Source organism: Euprymna scolopes, chromosome 38 (genome assembly GCF_053919585.1).
Source record: "Euprymna scolopes isolate OS-2025 chromosome 38, ASM5391958v1, whole genome shotgun sequence".
In the NCBI taxonomy this organism is placed as follows: Eukaryota; Metazoa; Mollusca; class Cephalopoda; order Sepiida; family Sepiolidae; genus Euprymna; species Euprymna scolopes.
In genome coordinates this window covers 81993384-82011760 of record NC_136519.1, presented here as the reverse complement: position 1 = coordinate 82011760, position 18377 = coordinate 81993384, and the positions used below count along the sequence as shown (strand labels likewise).

The following is an 18377-nucleotide window of genomic DNA, read 5'->3' as shown; positions in this document are numbered from 1 at the left end:
GAATAAAATGAGTTGGTAATTACCTTTTGCCCGAGTGGAGGATATTGGCACAAGGACGAAATAAAAAGATTTTTTAAAAATAGAGAGAGAGGTGGGATCGAACTCTAAAACATAGGGTAATTAGTCTTCCTTGCTAACCATTAGGCCAAAAAAAGGATAGTGAATTCAATGAGTTGGTAATTAACTTAATCATTGGAGTAACCACGCATGCGCAGAAATGAACGTTGCTTTTAAACCTGGCTGGGAGCCAGTTAAGCTTCCCCCTTTCTGTCGGGGTATTTATTTGGTTCCATATGAAAGCAAATAAGACACAAGGTCGTTTGGTAATTAACTTAAGAATCATAAGAGTCGGCACCGAAATGATAGTTGCTTTTAAACCTGGTCGAGGGCCAATTAAGCTTTCCGCTTTCTGTTGTGGTATTTATTTGTTACTCCATGAAAGCAAACTAGACACAAGGTCGTTTATAATACGGGAGAAAACCAGCCCCCCCCCAAAAAAAAGGGAGCACTCTGGCAATATCCAAATAAATAGTAATTTTCTCAGTATGAAGGGTTTCTCCTACATTGACCAAGAACCAATTAGAGAACAGATACTACCCGGCCCGGGAGTTGGCGATGGCATTTGCTTCGATTAGTTTTGCTTTATTTATACGAGAAAGACAAACAAACGCTTGAAATGAGGGAATTTTTTTAAAACTCGATAAAAAAAAAATGATAGAGACGATGTCCGTTTTCAAATCTGAGATATTATGATCTAGGGAATATAAGGCAACTTCTCCAAAATGGTAACCGACACGAGAAGCCCGGCGAAAAAAGACGTTCTTGGACATACACAAATGCGAGCGGCCATTTTGCTTTTTATATATTAGACTAGCGGGGGTGTTTGGAGGTGTGTGTGGTTTTGGGTAAATCAAAACTCGGGGGGGGGGGTTAAAATAAATAAAAAAAAATTTTGTTAGGTGAGTATGAAGATCGAACCCGAACCCGAACCCTTGAGGCAAAGTTGGAAATTAAAGTGTGAAAAAAAAAAACGTGCGACATTAACCACTGGGCCACCGCAACATACAACGGAAACAGGTTTGAATTTATTTATTGAAGTATTAAAAACAGGTGGCCTGCAATAAAAGTTAACTCTGCTGCTTCTATTTGACCTAATTAATGAGGTCAAATAGAAGTCACGCAGTTAACTTTTGCTGCGAGGCAGCGTTTGGGTTTATTTACCCAACTTTGGCTGTTTTTTTCCCCAACATATGTTGGGGAGGGGGAAACCAGCTCCCCATTGTCCAGATTGAATAGCAATTGTCTGATATAAGAGGAGTTTGTCCCCACATTGATCAAAGCTGATTGCTTTTGTACGTTTCCCAGCGCAATGCCGAGAGCGCACCGTTTGAATTTTTAGTTTCACTTTATACAAAAAAGCAGGACAAACAGGCGACGGAGCGCAATAGCGCGAATCTTATAAAAGTCGACGTAAATAAATGTAGAGGTGACCCGCGTTCCCAAATCGTAGATATTATTATCTAGCGGGTATATAAACAGTTCTAAGCGATCGTAACCCCCCCTCCCCTCCCGGGAGCATGTGCGAAAGAAGCCTTTGTGAGACATACACAAATTGGTCACACACATTTTGCCTTTTATATATATATAGATTCTGCTCAACAATATTTTTTAAGACTGTAAACCACAAGATAAATTTGTGATGTTATTCATCTTGTTGTTCATATATATATATATATATATATACTAGCATGGGTGCCCGGCGTTGCCCGGGTGTTTGGAGGTGTATGCTGAGCAAAAAAAAGGGGGTAATTTTTTAAACTTTGACCCCTATTATGACCCCTGAAAATTTATTGTTTTGGGCTCAAATCAAGTTATTAAGTTAGATTCATGTCCACGGAAGCTATATCTAAAATTTAAAGTGTGTAGACCCAAAATTGTCGGAGAAGTTTGGTAGAGTTCTCAAAGCTCAAATCGTTGAACTTTGACCCCTTAATCGCCAAATTTCTGGCTAAAAACCGATCACATAGATTTTTCCAAATCTCAGTACCCTGTATATCAAATTTCGAGTCTGTAGACTAAAAATTGACAGAGTTATTTCGTAGGGAAATGTACACACACACACACACACACACACACACACACACACACACACACACACACACACTTTAACTTTTATAGATATATAGATTTAAAATTTGAGTCTGACAGAATGACAAAATTATATTGCAAACCGATATATTAAACAAACGAACTTCAAAGAGACAAATGAACACATAAGTAAAAACAATTTGTATTAGAAAACATTTATTATTCCACGTCTTTTTTTTACAGACCTGACGACTGAGGTTCGCTCTTAATAAAAATTGTTTTTTATAGTCTTAATTTTGACTTCCTTTTTCATAAAAAACTAAAAAAAAAATCAAGAAAGAAAAGAAATTTAATTTTATTTTTTCATTAATTTCTTTCTGTGCAAAGCAATTCTTTCAAACTTACTCTGTTTCCAAAATGTTTTTATTTTATTCCCCTCCCCCTTCATTCATTTTCCTCCGCATCCTGGCAAGATTACTGTACACATAGATTCGAAAAAATAGTCAAAAACAAATATATAAATAAATGTTATCAAAGGCAAGATAAGTTACTTTTCTACCTAACTGGATATCTTTTTTGTGTTTTTATTCAATGTAATATATTTATTCAGCTCGAAAAACATACAGTGTTTACCGATGTGTTGGAAAATTCAAGATGGCGTCTCACACCCTCTTTAACACCGTAAGTTTGGGAAAAGGTGTTATAAATAAAAAACTATACAAAATACTATTAAAAACCCGCCGAATATATGTCAACCTATGTCACGGTAACATATATTGAGCGAGTTTTTAACAGTATTTTAACAGGGCACATCGTAAAAACTGACCCATTAATTTTCCTGAAGTAAAAACTATATAGTTTTTAAACTTTTAAAACTGTACATTATAAAAAGAAAACTGTTCGAGTGATTTTTTTTTTTTTTTTTTTTTTACATGGGTGTCACCACTTATCAAGGCCCAGAGGCCACTCAAGGATAAGGGTTAATAGGTATACATTAGTCATTGTGATTTTAGCATAGTAAACAGTGGGAATTTTGTAACTTGGATTACTTGAAAAAGAAAACTGTTCGAATGATTGAAAATGAAAACAAAATAACAATGTAAATATATTGATAAGAAAAAAACAAAAACAAACGAAGTTTCCGTTTCAGGAACCCGAGTTTAATTTTATGTCGTAATCATTCAACTCGTTAGCGGTTTTATTCAGCGATTAGGGATAACCATACGACATATCTAATTACCAAAGCGATTTTTTTTTAATTTTTTTTTTTTATTAAAACTAAACCTGTTTAGTTTTAATGAACCAATTTTTTTAAAGCCAACACTTTAGTTATTTTGAGAGCGTGCAACTGCACCCGAAAGGTTGATTAGGAAACTCCAAATCCTTTTATGACTCGGAAAAAAAAAGGGCTTTTTATCGGCTTAAATGATAAACTAATGTTAAATATTAGTATTTGCCATCGATTCTGAAATAAAATGAAATCCTGACATTGTGATCATTTTTGCAGGTGTTATGTGCCAAATATTGAAATAAGAATGTTTAAATTCAATTATTGTAATTTAAGTCTTTAATTTTAAAGTCGATTTTATTTATAAAATATCTTTTTAGAAATCAATCTCAAAAACAATCTGAACAATAAATCTCTTTTGTTATGGCTAAGTTTTTGTCAAGGGTAGAAATTATAATAGACAAGTATTCATCCATGATGACATTTTACCGATTTCCTGGTTTACAGGTAATCTTGCTAAATTTCTTCGAAAGAATTGACATAAACAATACTTCAACTAAATACGTATATTTCATGCAATAATGACTTTTATTTCTTCTGACTTTTCCTAAACTAAACATAAAACATCGGTTAGGGTTAGTTTAACATTCTGTAAAAGTACCTTCCGTTTTTTTTTTGTTTGTTTTGGTTTTTTGTACTTCTGCAGAGAAGGTAAAAAACCGATAAAAACTGGATATATTTTTCGTGTTTTTATTCAATTTAACATGTTTATTCAGCTCGAAAAGAATACAGTGTTTACCGATGTGTTGGAAAATTCAAGATGGCGTCTCACACATTCTTTAACACCGTAAGTTTGGGAAAAGGTGTTATAAATAAAAAACTATACAAAATACTATTAAAAACCCGCCGAATATATGTCAACCTATGTCACGGTAACATATATTGAGCGAGTTTTTAACAGTATTTTAACCGGTTTTTTATTTATTACACCTTTTTCCAAACTTACCGTGTTAAAGAGAGAATCGGCCGCCATCTTGAATTTTCCAATACATCGGTAAACACTGTATGCTTTTCGAGCTGAATAAACATGTTAAATTGAATAAAAACACGAAAGATTTGCCTTTGATAACATTTATTTGTTATATATTTGTTTTTTGGCAACTTATTCGAATCTAATTTAAGACCACGAGTGAAATGAGAAAAAGAAGTCAGCGGGTTTGGTTGCCATAACAACGTGACGGTAGTGAACGTGTGTGTGTGCGTGTGTGCGCGTATTTCGTGTAGTTTAGTTTCGCATAATAGTTTCGTATTTTTTTAATTTGTAAATAACAAGTTATTAAAAAATTAAACCCTTCCAAGATGGACAATAAATAAAGCCATAATATTTTATGGTAAAGGTAAGAGCGTAGAAACGATTGTTTTTTAGGAGATGTGATTATTGGATTAACCAATCAGAAATCGTCTGTGGCACACACATCTCTGTTTTTATAGATATATATATATATATATATATATATATATATATATTTAAATTATTCACACTTTGTAAAAGATGGTCACACACTTTTTGAAGACACTTATTTTTAAAGTATGAGAAATTTTTGAAAACTTTGAAGTTTTGAACTTATAATGATAAAATCATTTTTGTTTATTGATTTTTTCTTTTTTTTTTTTTTTTTTTTAAGTCCTATATTTCGCTAATACATAGCCTCATTAGGGCCAAAAGTCCGGTTCATGAATTTCTTTTTTTTCATTTTGGTGTTATGGCGAAGAGACGAGAATTTACGTGTTGGTCCGGTCGAAACTGAAATATACACTTGCAACCACCGGACCAACATGTAAATTATTGTCCCTTCGCCATAATATCAAAATGAAGAAAAAGAAAAAGAAATTCACGAACCAGACTGTCGACCCTGATGAGGCTATGTATTAGCGAAATATAGGACTTATAAAAAAAAAAAGCAATAAACAAAAATGATTTTTATCATTATATTCGACACTTCAAAGTTTTCAAAAATTTCTCATTTAAATATGATGATGGACTCTTCGTCGATTTTCGACGTATGAGACTCCGACAATTGACCTGAAGGTCTAGAACTCAGCGTGTCGACATTCACTTAGACGTATGTGGCACTTTAGTCCTGCTAGAGACTTGCAATGGCGACCACAATGGTGACAGACATATAAATGCGAGAATTTAGCTCCACACTGCTCAGTATTATTTTTTGACTTGACTCTCGCTTCTTTTAGTTTTTCGATGCAAAACGCCGAGAACTCCTTGATTTTTCTGTCACACATTTCTATCCACTTCCTTCTGTCTTTTGCAGTTAGCTCAATGTTGTTATATTCAATATTTAGAACCTGCAAATTAGACTTTATTTTGTGTTTGTAACGCAACCATGGTCGTCCCACGTTTCGACGGCCTCTGTCTAATTGGCCATACAGGAGTTGCTTCGGTATCCTATCATCATCCATTCGCATCACATGACCCGCCCATCGAAGCTTTCGATGTTGCTGATTTTACAAAGTGTGAATAATTTAAATATATATATATATATATACATATATATATATATATATATATATATATATATATACATACATATACATATATATATATATATATACATACATATATATGGGCAGCATTTTTCTCTAGTATTTTTCACCTGCTTACATGTCACTTGTCTTCTCCTAATAGCTCCATCCTCCATCTACTCACATCTAGTAGCACATGATAACCCCAAAAATGAATTTAGAAATATATTAATAAAAATATTCTGCCATTTTAGCCACCTCACATTACAACCTGTGCCTCCCCATCATAGAAGCCCTACTCATTCACATAAACTAACCGACCATCAATCAAGCCTAATATGAAGGAGAAGAGAGTATGCTTAAGTGCTTTTTAATGATTTTAACTGACTTTTTCAATAAATTTACTAAACACAATTTTTTTTTTAAGTTCATCATGCGTCTGAAGAAAACGTTTACACTCGGACAAAACTTTCAAACATTCACCCGCCAACCAGAAAAGCTGAAATAGACATGAGGGTATTTGGAATTTTCCAATTTTGCCTTTTTCTCTTCCCTGCAACCTCTTTCTCACAGAAGAGACTTTGTGAGCCTGTCTCTGTTTTATCGTTATTTTCATGGAAAGTGCTCGTCTGAGCTTCAATCTATGGTCCTCTCTCGCCAAACTCTCACGAGAAACACTCGTTTAGCTGAAACCACTATCAATAATTTTCCCCACTGTGCCTAAACCTAAACTTAGATTCCATGAATAAAGCTTCTTTTTTATTGAACTCGTGTGTGTGTGTGTGTGTGTGTGTGTGTGTGTTAAACATGTGTGTGTGTGTGTTTTTTTTTACATGGGGGTCACCACTTATCAAGGCCTGAAGGCCACTCGAGGATAAGGGTTAGTCAATGTGATTATAGTGTAGTAAACATAAGTAGTGGGAATTTTGTAAATCGTATTACTTAGAGGGACGGTTCATCAAGAACTTGTTTACGTTGGACTTGAAGACAATCAAATTGTAGTCAGCTGGAAAGCAGGCAAACGGAAGAGAGTTCCACAGGTGTGCAGTTCTAAGAAAGAAGCTTTGTTCATGGAATCTACGTTTTGATTTAGGCACAGATAAAGAGAGGGGTAAATTATTGATAGTGGTTTTGGCAAGTTTTTGTGAAAGTTTGGCGAAGGGGGACCATAGATTGAAGCTCAGATGAGCACTTGCCATGAAAATAATGATAAAGCAGAGACAGACTCGAAGAGAAAGAGAAAAAGGCATTCCCCATTAAGCTACAAAGTCTATTTTGAACTCTGTCAAGACAGGATAAGCTGCTCCTAATAGCTCCTGCCCAGATGTGGCAACAGTACTCCATCGTTGGCCGTCCCTGGATTTTATATAGGTAGAGAATTGCATCAGGAGTGAGATATCTACTGGAGTGGTAGAAGGATCCCACCATTTTTCCAGCGACCTTGGTAAGGGATTTGATGTACGCTTTCCATTTCAGATCAGGAGTAAAGGTCAAGCCCAGAAGCTTGTTGAAACATGGAGCCTCTCCAAGACGAGAGCCATTCATTTCAATTGATGGCAGATGAGGATCAGAGCGGTAATGATGTAAAGATAGGAGCTTGGCTTTAGATCCATTAAAAGTAACCAGCTACCTTTATTCCCATTGTACCACGTGCTCAAGATCAAAGGAGAAAGAGTCAGAGAGAACTTTGTCATTTATGGTATTTCATGTGTTGCCATAGATAGTAGTGTTGTCAGCATAAATGTCAACGAATGATATTAGGATGTTGGACCTCTTTTGTTTGGCTCCCACAAAATGAAGAATCTAGGTGGAGGAGTAAAAGTGCAAACAGACCTTCAAAATAGACGTCTGAACCTAATAAGCTTGTCTGCCAAAGAAGAAGAATTCTTTTTCTTTGTCTGTACATGTAACATCAGACTTCTTGTACATGGTGTCATAGAAAAATAGTCTTTCACTTTTTCTCATAGCTGTAATAAGGTAGCACTCAAAAAAGAACAATTAACAACACCATGATTTGCTCTGGGATTTTTTATTCCTTTCTCTTCGTTCATTCTTCTGATGACTTCTCAGATTTTCTTTAAATATTTTTTTAATGTTTTATTTTTTTAGGTGAAGTTGTTGATGGAATGGTCCGAATTCGTGAGACTTCAGTTCCTATTTTCAAACCTGAAAATTTAACCAAAGTTCCGAATATCGTCTTTTATGAAAATCCTCAGGTGAGCTAAAACAAGAGTATCAAACTTATAGCATGTATGCCAAAAATGGCCCACAGCATTTTTTCTTGAGAATGAAGTGTCTTATTATTTGGTACTTTGCGGTTTGCAAACTGTACTGAACTAATAATGTAATTATTATTTAGAAACTCATTCTTAACATGGGAGAGGATGAGCATTTTGTAACTATTTTGTACTTTCACCTAACAATTTAATAAACAAAAGATAATGATAAACATTGAATTTAATTAGAAAATTTTGTACTTTCACCTAACAATTTAATAAACAAAAGATAATGATAAACATTGAATTTAATTAGAAAATTTTGTATTTTCACCTAACAATTTAATAAACAAAAGATAATGATAAACATTGAATTTAATTAGAAAATTTTGTACTTTCACCTAACAACTTAATAAACAAAAGATAATGATAAACATTGAATTTAATTAGAAAATTTTGTACTTTCACCTAACAATTTAATAAACAAAAGATAATGATAAACATTGAATTTAATTAGAAAATTTTGTACTTTCACCTAACAATTTAATAAACAAAAGATAATGATAATTGAATTTAATTAAAAAATTTTGTACTTTCACCTAACAATTTAATAAACAAAAGATAATGATAAACATTGAATTTAATTAGAAAATTTTGTACTTTCACCTGACAATTTAATAAACAAAAGGTAATGATAAACATTGAATTTAATCAGAAAATTTTGTACTTTCACCTAACAAGTCCATATTCTGCATAAGTACCGATCATTTTATCATTTTGTTTTTAATCTTTAGACATTGTGTATGTCTTTCTCGCCTATAAGCAACTTTCATATGTGCTGAGTTATTGTTTATTTTTACTTACTGTTAATCAAATATTTATTATATAAAGGGCAGGTGTCTATGTCCAGCTAAAAATTAAAAAAAAGCACAAAGTTAGTAAATTCCGATGCCTTTGATTTTTAGGAAAATCTAACAATAAATATTCTTACAATAAAAGAGTTTTTATTTATTTAAATTCAATTATTTTGAATCTAATGAAGCAACATGTTCTAAATTGTAATTTCTTAAGATCACTTAAGCTTAAGCCTTAGATTTCAGACATTTACTAATATTTTGTAGTGGATTGTGATCAAAATTGAAATAAGGATTCTAGAGATAAGGTTCAGTAGCATTATGTCTCTTATCATTTTGCTTCTTCGGACTACTGCTCTCATCTTGAGTGTCATTTTCAAAATTATACATTATTTAGCACCTCTACCCAGTCATGGCTGACAGAACAAGAGCATACTACACTGTGGTTGCATTCAAAATTCTGTGCAGATTCCCAAGTTTGACAGAAAGATTCCAGAGTTCGACAAGTTCCATCTGGTGAAGGTTTGAGGTTACATCGACTGAAACAATGTGAAAATAACACTCAAGATGATTTTAATCTTAAGATGAGAACAGTAGTCTGAAGAATCCAAATAACACGAATAACCATTCCTCATCTCAAAAATTCAGGAACAACTTTTATATTGATTTTACTCTTTATAAGAAAATATAAAAGAGGTGCAAAATCCACTTTGTTTTTGTCATATTCCAGTAATCATGTAATTGCCGACAAGGGAATCATCTGTCGAACTTTGGGAATCTTTCGGTCGGACTCTGAACCATTTTAACAAACTCTGGACCTTTTTGTCGACCTCTGAAATCTTTTTCAAATTCTGGGAATCTTTCTACCGGACTCGTGAATCTGCAAGTATTTCGAGCAGACCCCCTTTATTTAATTCATAGTGGTAGCACACTCTCATTCTGTCAGCAACACTCAGAATACCATTGCGACTTCTTGCGACTTCTGCACCTGAAGAAGGTCAAAGGTTACATCAACCGAAACAAAGTGAAAATCACACTCAATACAAATAATCAATCCTCAACTCAAAAATTCAGAAAAAGAAAATATTTTTAAGATTTTAGTTTTCACAAGAGTGCACTTGTTCCAGACAAGGCAAGAAGCCACTTGATGTAAGGAGCTGAAAACAAATAGAAAGAGATACAAAACTAGCCAACAATAAATGTTAGATAGATTCAGATTAAGAAAACAGCAAGTCTTCTCCCTTTGTCAGGAACATCACTCATGAAATGTAAGGACTAAAAAACAAAATAAATATTTTGTAATGCGCATTTGCATTAGTACTTGTTCAGTTAGGGAAAAACATGGCCACCAGTGAAAACGTAATGGATTATATTGGATAATAAAGGTCCTAATATTCAGAAAACTACTTGTCTGCCCCAAATTTCAATGTGATATTCGTTTTCAGCATACCTAAAAACCTGTCATAGTCATCAGTTTAACTGTGAATGTTGAATTGCAGTTAAACAAAAATCATCATCGTATCGGGCAAGTTTCCCAAACCAAATTGATTCTTTCCTTCCACAGGTCACTATCTTCTATGGCCTTTGAAAAATCTTCAAGTTGTAAACCAGTGTCTTCTGTCAATTATTTTGTGTACGTCTTGACTGGTCTTCCTACTTTAGCGGTTTCATGTTTAGGAACCCACAGTACCACATAACTGACATCCTCTTTTTTTTTTTTTCTGTAACAATGTCTGGCGTATCGTGTTCTTCTTTCTCTTCTTATTGAAGAGATCTTGGGCAAGCGACCATACAGACAGCTAATGGTTGTGTGTGTTTTCTAGTTTAAGTTTAACACTGCCTGGAGCCATCTAACTTACTTTCAAGTGTTTTTTTACTGAGAATCCAAAACAGCACCGTTTCCACTATGGATCTAATTAGTTTTTCTTAATCTGTTCTGAGAGGGCAGATTTCCAGATAAGTTTCAGCCGATTAAGTGCACTCTAAGCCTTGACTATTTTAATGTGGATATGTTATATACTGGTGGTAGTAAGATGACGTATATTCTGTATTGTTGTTGTTGTTCGTCTTAGGAAGAGTCTTATTGTTTCATCTAGAGACAGGGTACATTCTACTATATGAGCACCAAATTGAGTGTTTATTGCGTTGTCGTATCATAAAGGATTGGGTGTTTGATTATCTTATCAGAGTTAATGTCGTTGTGTGTGTGACATGCATTCTCAAAATACCTTCTGCCATTTTGTTGGTACATCTGGAACATCTCGTCTGGGAGGGAGACTGGTACCCGTTTTGGGGGACGAAGATTCATTTCACTCCAAGACAAAAAATTGGTTCTATAGATTTTTTTATTCACCTTCCAGATCGATCACAGAAGAATGGAAAGTGAATTTGGCCCGTGTGGTTTCTTCTTCTAGATCTTATTTCTACCACGTCAGCGTTCATCGCCCCCCCCCCAACGAAGGGGAGGAGACAACGGCAAAACCGTCCGCTCTCTTCCAAGTCCCAACCAAATCTCCCCGATTCAGCTAACCTGATCACATGACTTACACGCAATCCGATCAGCTGATCTTGACTGACTTCCGGTCAACGTGTCTACATTATAACTCACACTCCTTCCCTCTCTCTCTCTCTCCCTCTCTTTCTCTCTCTCTCTAGCTGTTCTCTAACAATTTTTCAACATTATAATAGGAATGCTGTCAGAACCAGTTGCTTTACTGGAATCAATGTTTTTAATTAGCTTGGCAACATCACACACATATATTTGTATGTCGTATAGCGTGCTTTCAGACACAGGAGGAAATACGGGGGTTGGCGACATTAATCGCATAGGGTAGAATTAGTTGCAAAATTCTTTTGTCCGGTGCTGACGAGATTACCTCAGGTTCATTAATGATGGTTGGAATAGAGCACACGTTTCTGGTCAGGACTCGCACTCCTTCCCCCTCTCTCTCTTGATCCATTCTATAACAGATATCTTTTTCGATGGATGCAATATGACTGCTGAAATATATTTGAAGTCATTTACTTTTTTGAGTGGTGTTCTGTCTAATGTTTTAATTGGGCCGGTTTGGCGGAAGGACATATATTTTGTTTTAGTTGCGTTTGCATGCAGTCCAAGAGGATATGTAGCAACTTTTGCACATTAGTATTGTCGTCATCTAACAAAGTAGGAACATCAACATTAAATGTGTGCATTGTGAATGTGAAGAGGCCAAGAGAGTCGACATATGTTTTATTAGACTTGGAGTAGCAAGTGCCCTCCTTCAACGGCCACGTTGTCAGGCCTTGTCTCCTCCATCAAAGAGAAGTGGTTTCATTCTTCAGGAAGTCAACAGCCACGAGTCCGCTGGAAAATCTCACACGAAGAAGAGAAATCAGGTTGGTAGAATGGAAAAAAGTGACAGAAATAGTGGGGAGAGAGCAAGAGGGAGAGAACCGAAGAGGAAGACGGATGGAGATGACGGCTACGACAACGCATTTCTTTTTCCTGAAGGAATAGAAATTTAGAAATAGACAGAATAAAGAGAGAGAAAGAGTAAGAGATAAAGAGAGAGAGAAGATATGAAGGTGAGAAATAAGAGCAAATCAAAGTTAAAATGACAACAGAGAAATAAAAATGCAAGCAGAGAAAAAGAGAGAGAGAAAGAGAGAAGACGCTTAGAGGCAGAGCGAGCGATAGAAGAAAAGAGGGAGACGGTTTAGATAGAGAAAGAAGTAGATTAAGAGAGATGCAGAGAGAGAGAGAGAGAGGAGGGGTAAATTTTGAGGGTTTATGATATCTCTATAAAGAGAACTAATTTTTTTTTTTATTTTGTCTGCTTCTTGCTGGCCATATTTCACATATTGATCAACAGAGTGTTTCAGTACGTAATCGAGATAGCTTTTATTTAAATACTGGTGTGCAAAACGAAGAAATAATTTTTACCAAATGCTATAGAATTTAATTTTCTATGCAAGTTCTATATATGTTTACTTTTAAATTTTCATCATTTTAATCTATCATTCGAGTCATATTCCAAGATGGTCGCCCATTTGCAAGGAAATCAGACTGTCAAAAGGAATCTATTATATAAAAGGGAAATTGTGTGTTTGTTTGTGTGTGTTTGTTTGTGTGTGTGTGTGTGTGTGTGTTTGTTTGTCGGCTGAAAACTTTTGAGAGATGCATCGGACCGTGACAAAATTGGTATCATTAGAAAGATCGATCTCTCGGATGGAAAATATGTAAAAATTGGCCAAAAGAGATTAATTCTTTGCTGGTCAACTGGGCCGCTTTTTGCAAGGAGGGGGGGTCACTTTGCATCAGCATTTTTGCAAGTCCTATGCCTAGCAATCTCAATTTATGTTTATAAAACATTATTTTGACTCGTTGTGTCAGCTAGTGCGTTAGCTTTTTTCACTTTCTTTTCCTCTTTTGCATTACAAGTCTGCTTCCTGTGGCTATTTTTTTTTTTTTGTGATTGCAGAGGCACTTACTGTTATTTTGATTGAAACAATTCATTTATTATTATTTTTTTTTTTTTTTAAGGGATGACGGTTGCTCAATGTCTTTAGTATACCACCTCTCTCCACCCGGGCAATGCCAGGTTGCCATTCTAGTTATATATGAAATAGAACTTATTTAAGATTTTAGTTTTTGCACATGCAGCATGTTCAAGCTTGAAAAGACCTTGAATTTTAACTTTTGTCTTGAAAACACCTTATTTCTATTATTACCTTGAAAAATCCTTGAAAATATGGAAATGTCTTGATAGTTGTATTCTTTATGTCCAGTAACAATTTGTGTCGAAATATTAAAAATAAAATCAAAATAAATATTAATAAATTATTTTTTAAGTATTGAAAATAAAATCAAAATAAATATTAATAAATTATTTTTTAAGTATTGAAAATAAAATTGGAATGCATTGTTCTGAAAGTGCATCTTTATTATCGTGGATACAAGAGTTACGTCCCTTCATCACAAAACTATCTCATATATTAACATCGGAATTATGTCCCTTTATCATGGAACTATCTGATTTTTTCTATATAATAAAATTGGGTAGTTTTGTGATAAAGGGATGTTAAGTGTTGAGACATTATGTTGAACAAAGATGGCGGTGAAGAAGCAGTGCAGTACGATCCTGAGTGTAATTGCCAGTAACAAAAATGGCGGCGAAGAAGCAGTGCAGTTCAGATCAGATCCTAAGTGTAATCTGATCCCCAGCTGGCATCAATTGTGATGGATGGCTCTCGTCTGGATGAGGCTCTGTGTTTTGACAAGCTTCTGGGTTTAACCTTTACTCTTGATCTGAAATGGAACACGTACATCAAGTCTGTTGCCAAGGTCGCTGGAAAGATGGTGGGATCCTTCTACCACTCGAGAAGATATCTCACTACTGATGCAATTCTCTATCTATATAAAAGCCAAGTACGTCCAAGGATGGAATACTGTTGCCATATCTGGGCAGGAGCTGCTAAAAACAGCCTATCCTGCCTTGACAGAGTACAAAATAGACTTCGTGGTTTAGTGGGGGATGCCCTTTTTTCTACCCTGCAACCTCTCTCCCACAGAAGAGACGTTGCGAGCCTGTCCTTGTTTTATCGTTATTTCCATGGCAGATGCTCGTCTGAACTCCAATCTCTGGTCCCCCCTCGCCAATCTTTCACGAGAAACACCCGTCTAGCTGAATCCACTGTGAAAAATTTCCCCCACTCTATATCTGTGCCTAAATCAAAACGCGGATTCCATGAACAAAGCTTCTTTCTTAGAACTGCACGCCTGTGGAACTCTGTTCCGTCTGCCTGCTTCCCTCAGGACTACAATTTGGATGTGTTCAAGTCCAATGTTAACAAATTCCTAATGAACCGCCCCCTTAAGTAAACACTTCAGAAAATCTCCTCACTAACTTTATGTACTTGCAATAACCCTTATCCCTGAGTGGCTTCCGGGCCTTGATAAGTGGTGATCACTGCGTAAAAAAAAAAAAAAAAAAAAAAAAAAAAATTGCCAGTAACAAAGATAACGGCAAACTGATTGAATCCAAAATTCGACAATTTTTATTGTAACTTTGACAGCTTTTCCTTGATTGCTCATCATGACTTGTGGTTATAAAAACGATCGTCGAAATCATTGGTGTCATCCCCCCCCCCTATCGGGAGTCAAAAACATTTAACAAGGGATGTAAGTCTTGTATCCACAATACCGGAAATTCAAAATTTAAGATTAAAACGAACACAGCGTAGACCAATGTACAATGGTGAAAATAACATTTAATCATGCTTGGTTGGCCAAATATAAGTGGGTCAGGGTATGTAAATATGATTATATTGTTTTGTGTGTGAATGAAAATGGCTTTTCCTGTTGTCAATTATTAAATTTTTTTGGTTTATTATATATCATTATTTATGTATGAAATTCTGTTTTGAAAACTTGAATTTTGTCTGGGGAATTCCTTGAAACATTTTGAAAATCTGTACGAATCCTGTTTATTTATTTTGATGGGAGAAGTTCTCATTTTCTTATCTTTTTTCGTGTTGATTTTTAGCATCTGGCTGTGATGGAAGACATGCTTAAGGATTACTCTCTCGGGGAGCATTTATTGTTGGTTGGCAATCAAGGCGTAGGTAAAAACAAAATTGTTGATCGCTTTCTGCAGCTGCTTAATCGGCCCCGTGAATACCTACAGCTACATCGGTAAGAGGTTCTGTTACATACTCTGTTACATATTCTGTTAGATGTTACATGTTCTGTTACATTTTCTGTTAGATGTTACATGTTCTGTTACATTTTCTGTTAGTTATTCTGTTACATATTCTGTTAGATATTCTGTTAGATATACTGTTACATATTCTGTTAGATATTCTGTTACATGTTCTGTTACATGTTCTGTTACATTTTCTGTTACATGTTCTGTTACATGTTCTGTTAGATATTCTGTTAGATATTCTGTTACATGTTCGGTTATTCTGTTACATTTTCCGTTAGTTATTCTGTTACATGTTCCGTTAGTTATTCTGTTACATATTCTGTTACACTGTTAAATATATTTTAATTCATGCAGATTTCGTATTTACTATTACAGAGCCAATTCTCTATTGATAATATTATTAAGTTGGTGCAAAAACTTTAATATACGATTTCTAAATTAATTCATTGATTTTGAAGCGCATTTTTCGTTCTATCAAATCGTGTTATTTTTACTGTTCTCAATCTCTCCATTTTTTGCAGGCTTTTCAACAGTATGGACAAAATTCAAATCCGCACAATTTTCTTGTTCCAGTTCAAACTAGGCCGAAAAGCTGCAGAGACAGCTCATGATATCATGATGTGTTTGGCCCAGGAATCACTAACAAACCTGTGGTACAACGGTGGTTCAAGAAATTTTATAATTGTGACGAGAACCATGAAGATGAAGATGGTTGCGTCTGGCCAACTGCGGTTGATAACGAATATTTGAAAGCTTTAATTTTTTAAAACACACGAGAAGTTGCCGCTGATAACAGTCGTTCGCCATTTAAAGCAAATAAGGAAGTAGAAAAAAGTTGGATATATGGGTGCCGTAGTAATTGAACGATAATCAAACAAATTGTCGTTTTAAGGTGTCTTCTATGCTCCTTCTGTGCAACAAAAATGACCAATTTCTCGAGCAGATTGTGATGTGTGATGTGAAGTAGATCCTCTACGACAACTGGTGACGTTCAGCACAGTGTTTGGATGCCGGAGAAGCTCCACAACACTTCCCGAAGCTGAAATTGTACCAAAAAAAATGTTATGGTGACTGTTTGGTGGTTTGCGGTCAGTCTCATCGATCACAGCCTCTTGAATCTGGGCGAAACGATTACGATGGAGAAGTACTATTAACAAATTGACAAAATGCACCAGAAACTCCAACATATGTGCCTGAGATTGGTCAATTATAAGGGACCAATTCTCCTCCATGCCAACGCTCGCCTGCATGTTGCTCAACTGACCCTGCGGAAAATGAATGAATTGGGCTACGAAACTCTGCCTCATCCACCATATTCACCAAACCTCTCGCCCACCGATTATCACTTTTTCAAGCATCTCGACAACTTCCTGCGCAAAAAATGCTTCAAAAGCCGAGATGATGCCGAATCGGCCATCAATGACTTCATCGCTTCCAGAACTCCGGATTTCTATGCTAATGGAATAAATAAACTTGTTTCTCGTTGGCAAAAATGTGTTGATTCTAATGGTTCTTATTTCAATTAATAAAGTTTTTTTAGTACAGGAGTTATGATGTTTTGAAGTTGAACGTCAAAAAAAAACATTTTTGTACCAAACTAATAATCTAAGGCTCAAAAAATTTAGTTGAATTTAGTTGAATTTAAAAAGTCAAGTTTTTTCTATGTATCTCATTATTGAGATATTTTTTAAGCAATTTCAATTTTTACATGTGTATTGCTACAGTGATTTTAACAGAAAAACAAAAAACTCAATGAAGTGGCCTTCTGTTAATAAAGGTAAAGACCAAACCTAGTCACAAACCACCACTTAAGGTTTTGTTGGTGAAGGTCTCCACTCTCTAAGTGCCTGTTGTTTATTTATATGAAAACATTCCATGACTGATATTTTCTCGTTTCAGCGATACAACTGTACAGACTCTGACGTTGCAGCCGACAGTGCAGGGCGGAGTAATAACATATGAAGATTCACCATTGGTATGTTTGTTTAAATAAGTGTGTGGTCCTGTTTAGGGGGTCACAGCATTAAGGTGAAAGAGTTCTGGTGTTCACTGCGAGTGGTTAAACTACGTGTGTGCTCTCTGTTCAATGGCAGAAATGTTTGGCTTACAGAGTGCCAGACAAATCCATACTGTCATAGATAGTTAACTACCCTAGAACAATCAGTTTATTAAATTTCTTTTATGAAACAAAAAAATTATGAAAACTTTTTTGTTACCTTCCCCCACCCGATCTGAATCTAATTTTATTAATTAAATTTGTGTTGCTTATGTGAAATATATATATATATATATATATATATATATATATATAGTTATTGTTTTTTTTTTTGTTTTGTTTTTTTTCGAGCGATACATACGGTTAATATTGGCTCCGCCTCGGAGCTCATTTTTTTATTTACTTAGAAAGTCGCCCTTTTTAATTTGGACGTATATAACATTTTTATTTATTTATTATTTTTTAAAACGGTAATCTACGTACATGCGTGTTTCAAGGTCATTAGCTCTCGTCAGCGTAGTTCAACTGTTACTAGGGATCGCTTGAAAAAAAAAACAACAATAACAAAATCTAAATTTATAAGCGATAAAAATAAACAGTATAATTAATCTAGGGATTATGGCCTAACAGTTAAGGCACCGGACTGTGGTAAACATGGTCTGAGGTTTGATCCCTAGAAACAGTTGAACTACGCTGACGAGAGGTAATGACATACAGTACTGTTTTTAAACTAGACTGCCCAGACGACACTCAGTGCTTCTCACTATT

General features: G+C 35.0%; 1 protein-coding gene across 1 annotated transcript in view; it reads left to right on the top strand.

Annotated features, from left to right (window-relative positions):
• The window catches only part of LOC145263224 (von Willebrand factor A domain-containing protein 8-like), a 207061-nt gene that overhangs the window by 86560 nt on the left and 102124 nt on the right, over positions 1 to 18377 (top strand). Inside the window, exons 20-22 of the mRNA XM_080120309.1 lie at positions 7964 to 8070; positions 15452 to 15600; positions 17513 to 17588. Of these exons, the coding sequence (XP_079976435.1) occupies positions 7964 to 8070; positions 15452 to 15600; positions 17513 to 17588 (332 nt within the window). The remainder of the gene's footprint in view (positions 1 to 7963; positions 8071 to 15451; positions 15601 to 17512; positions 17589 to 18377) is intronic.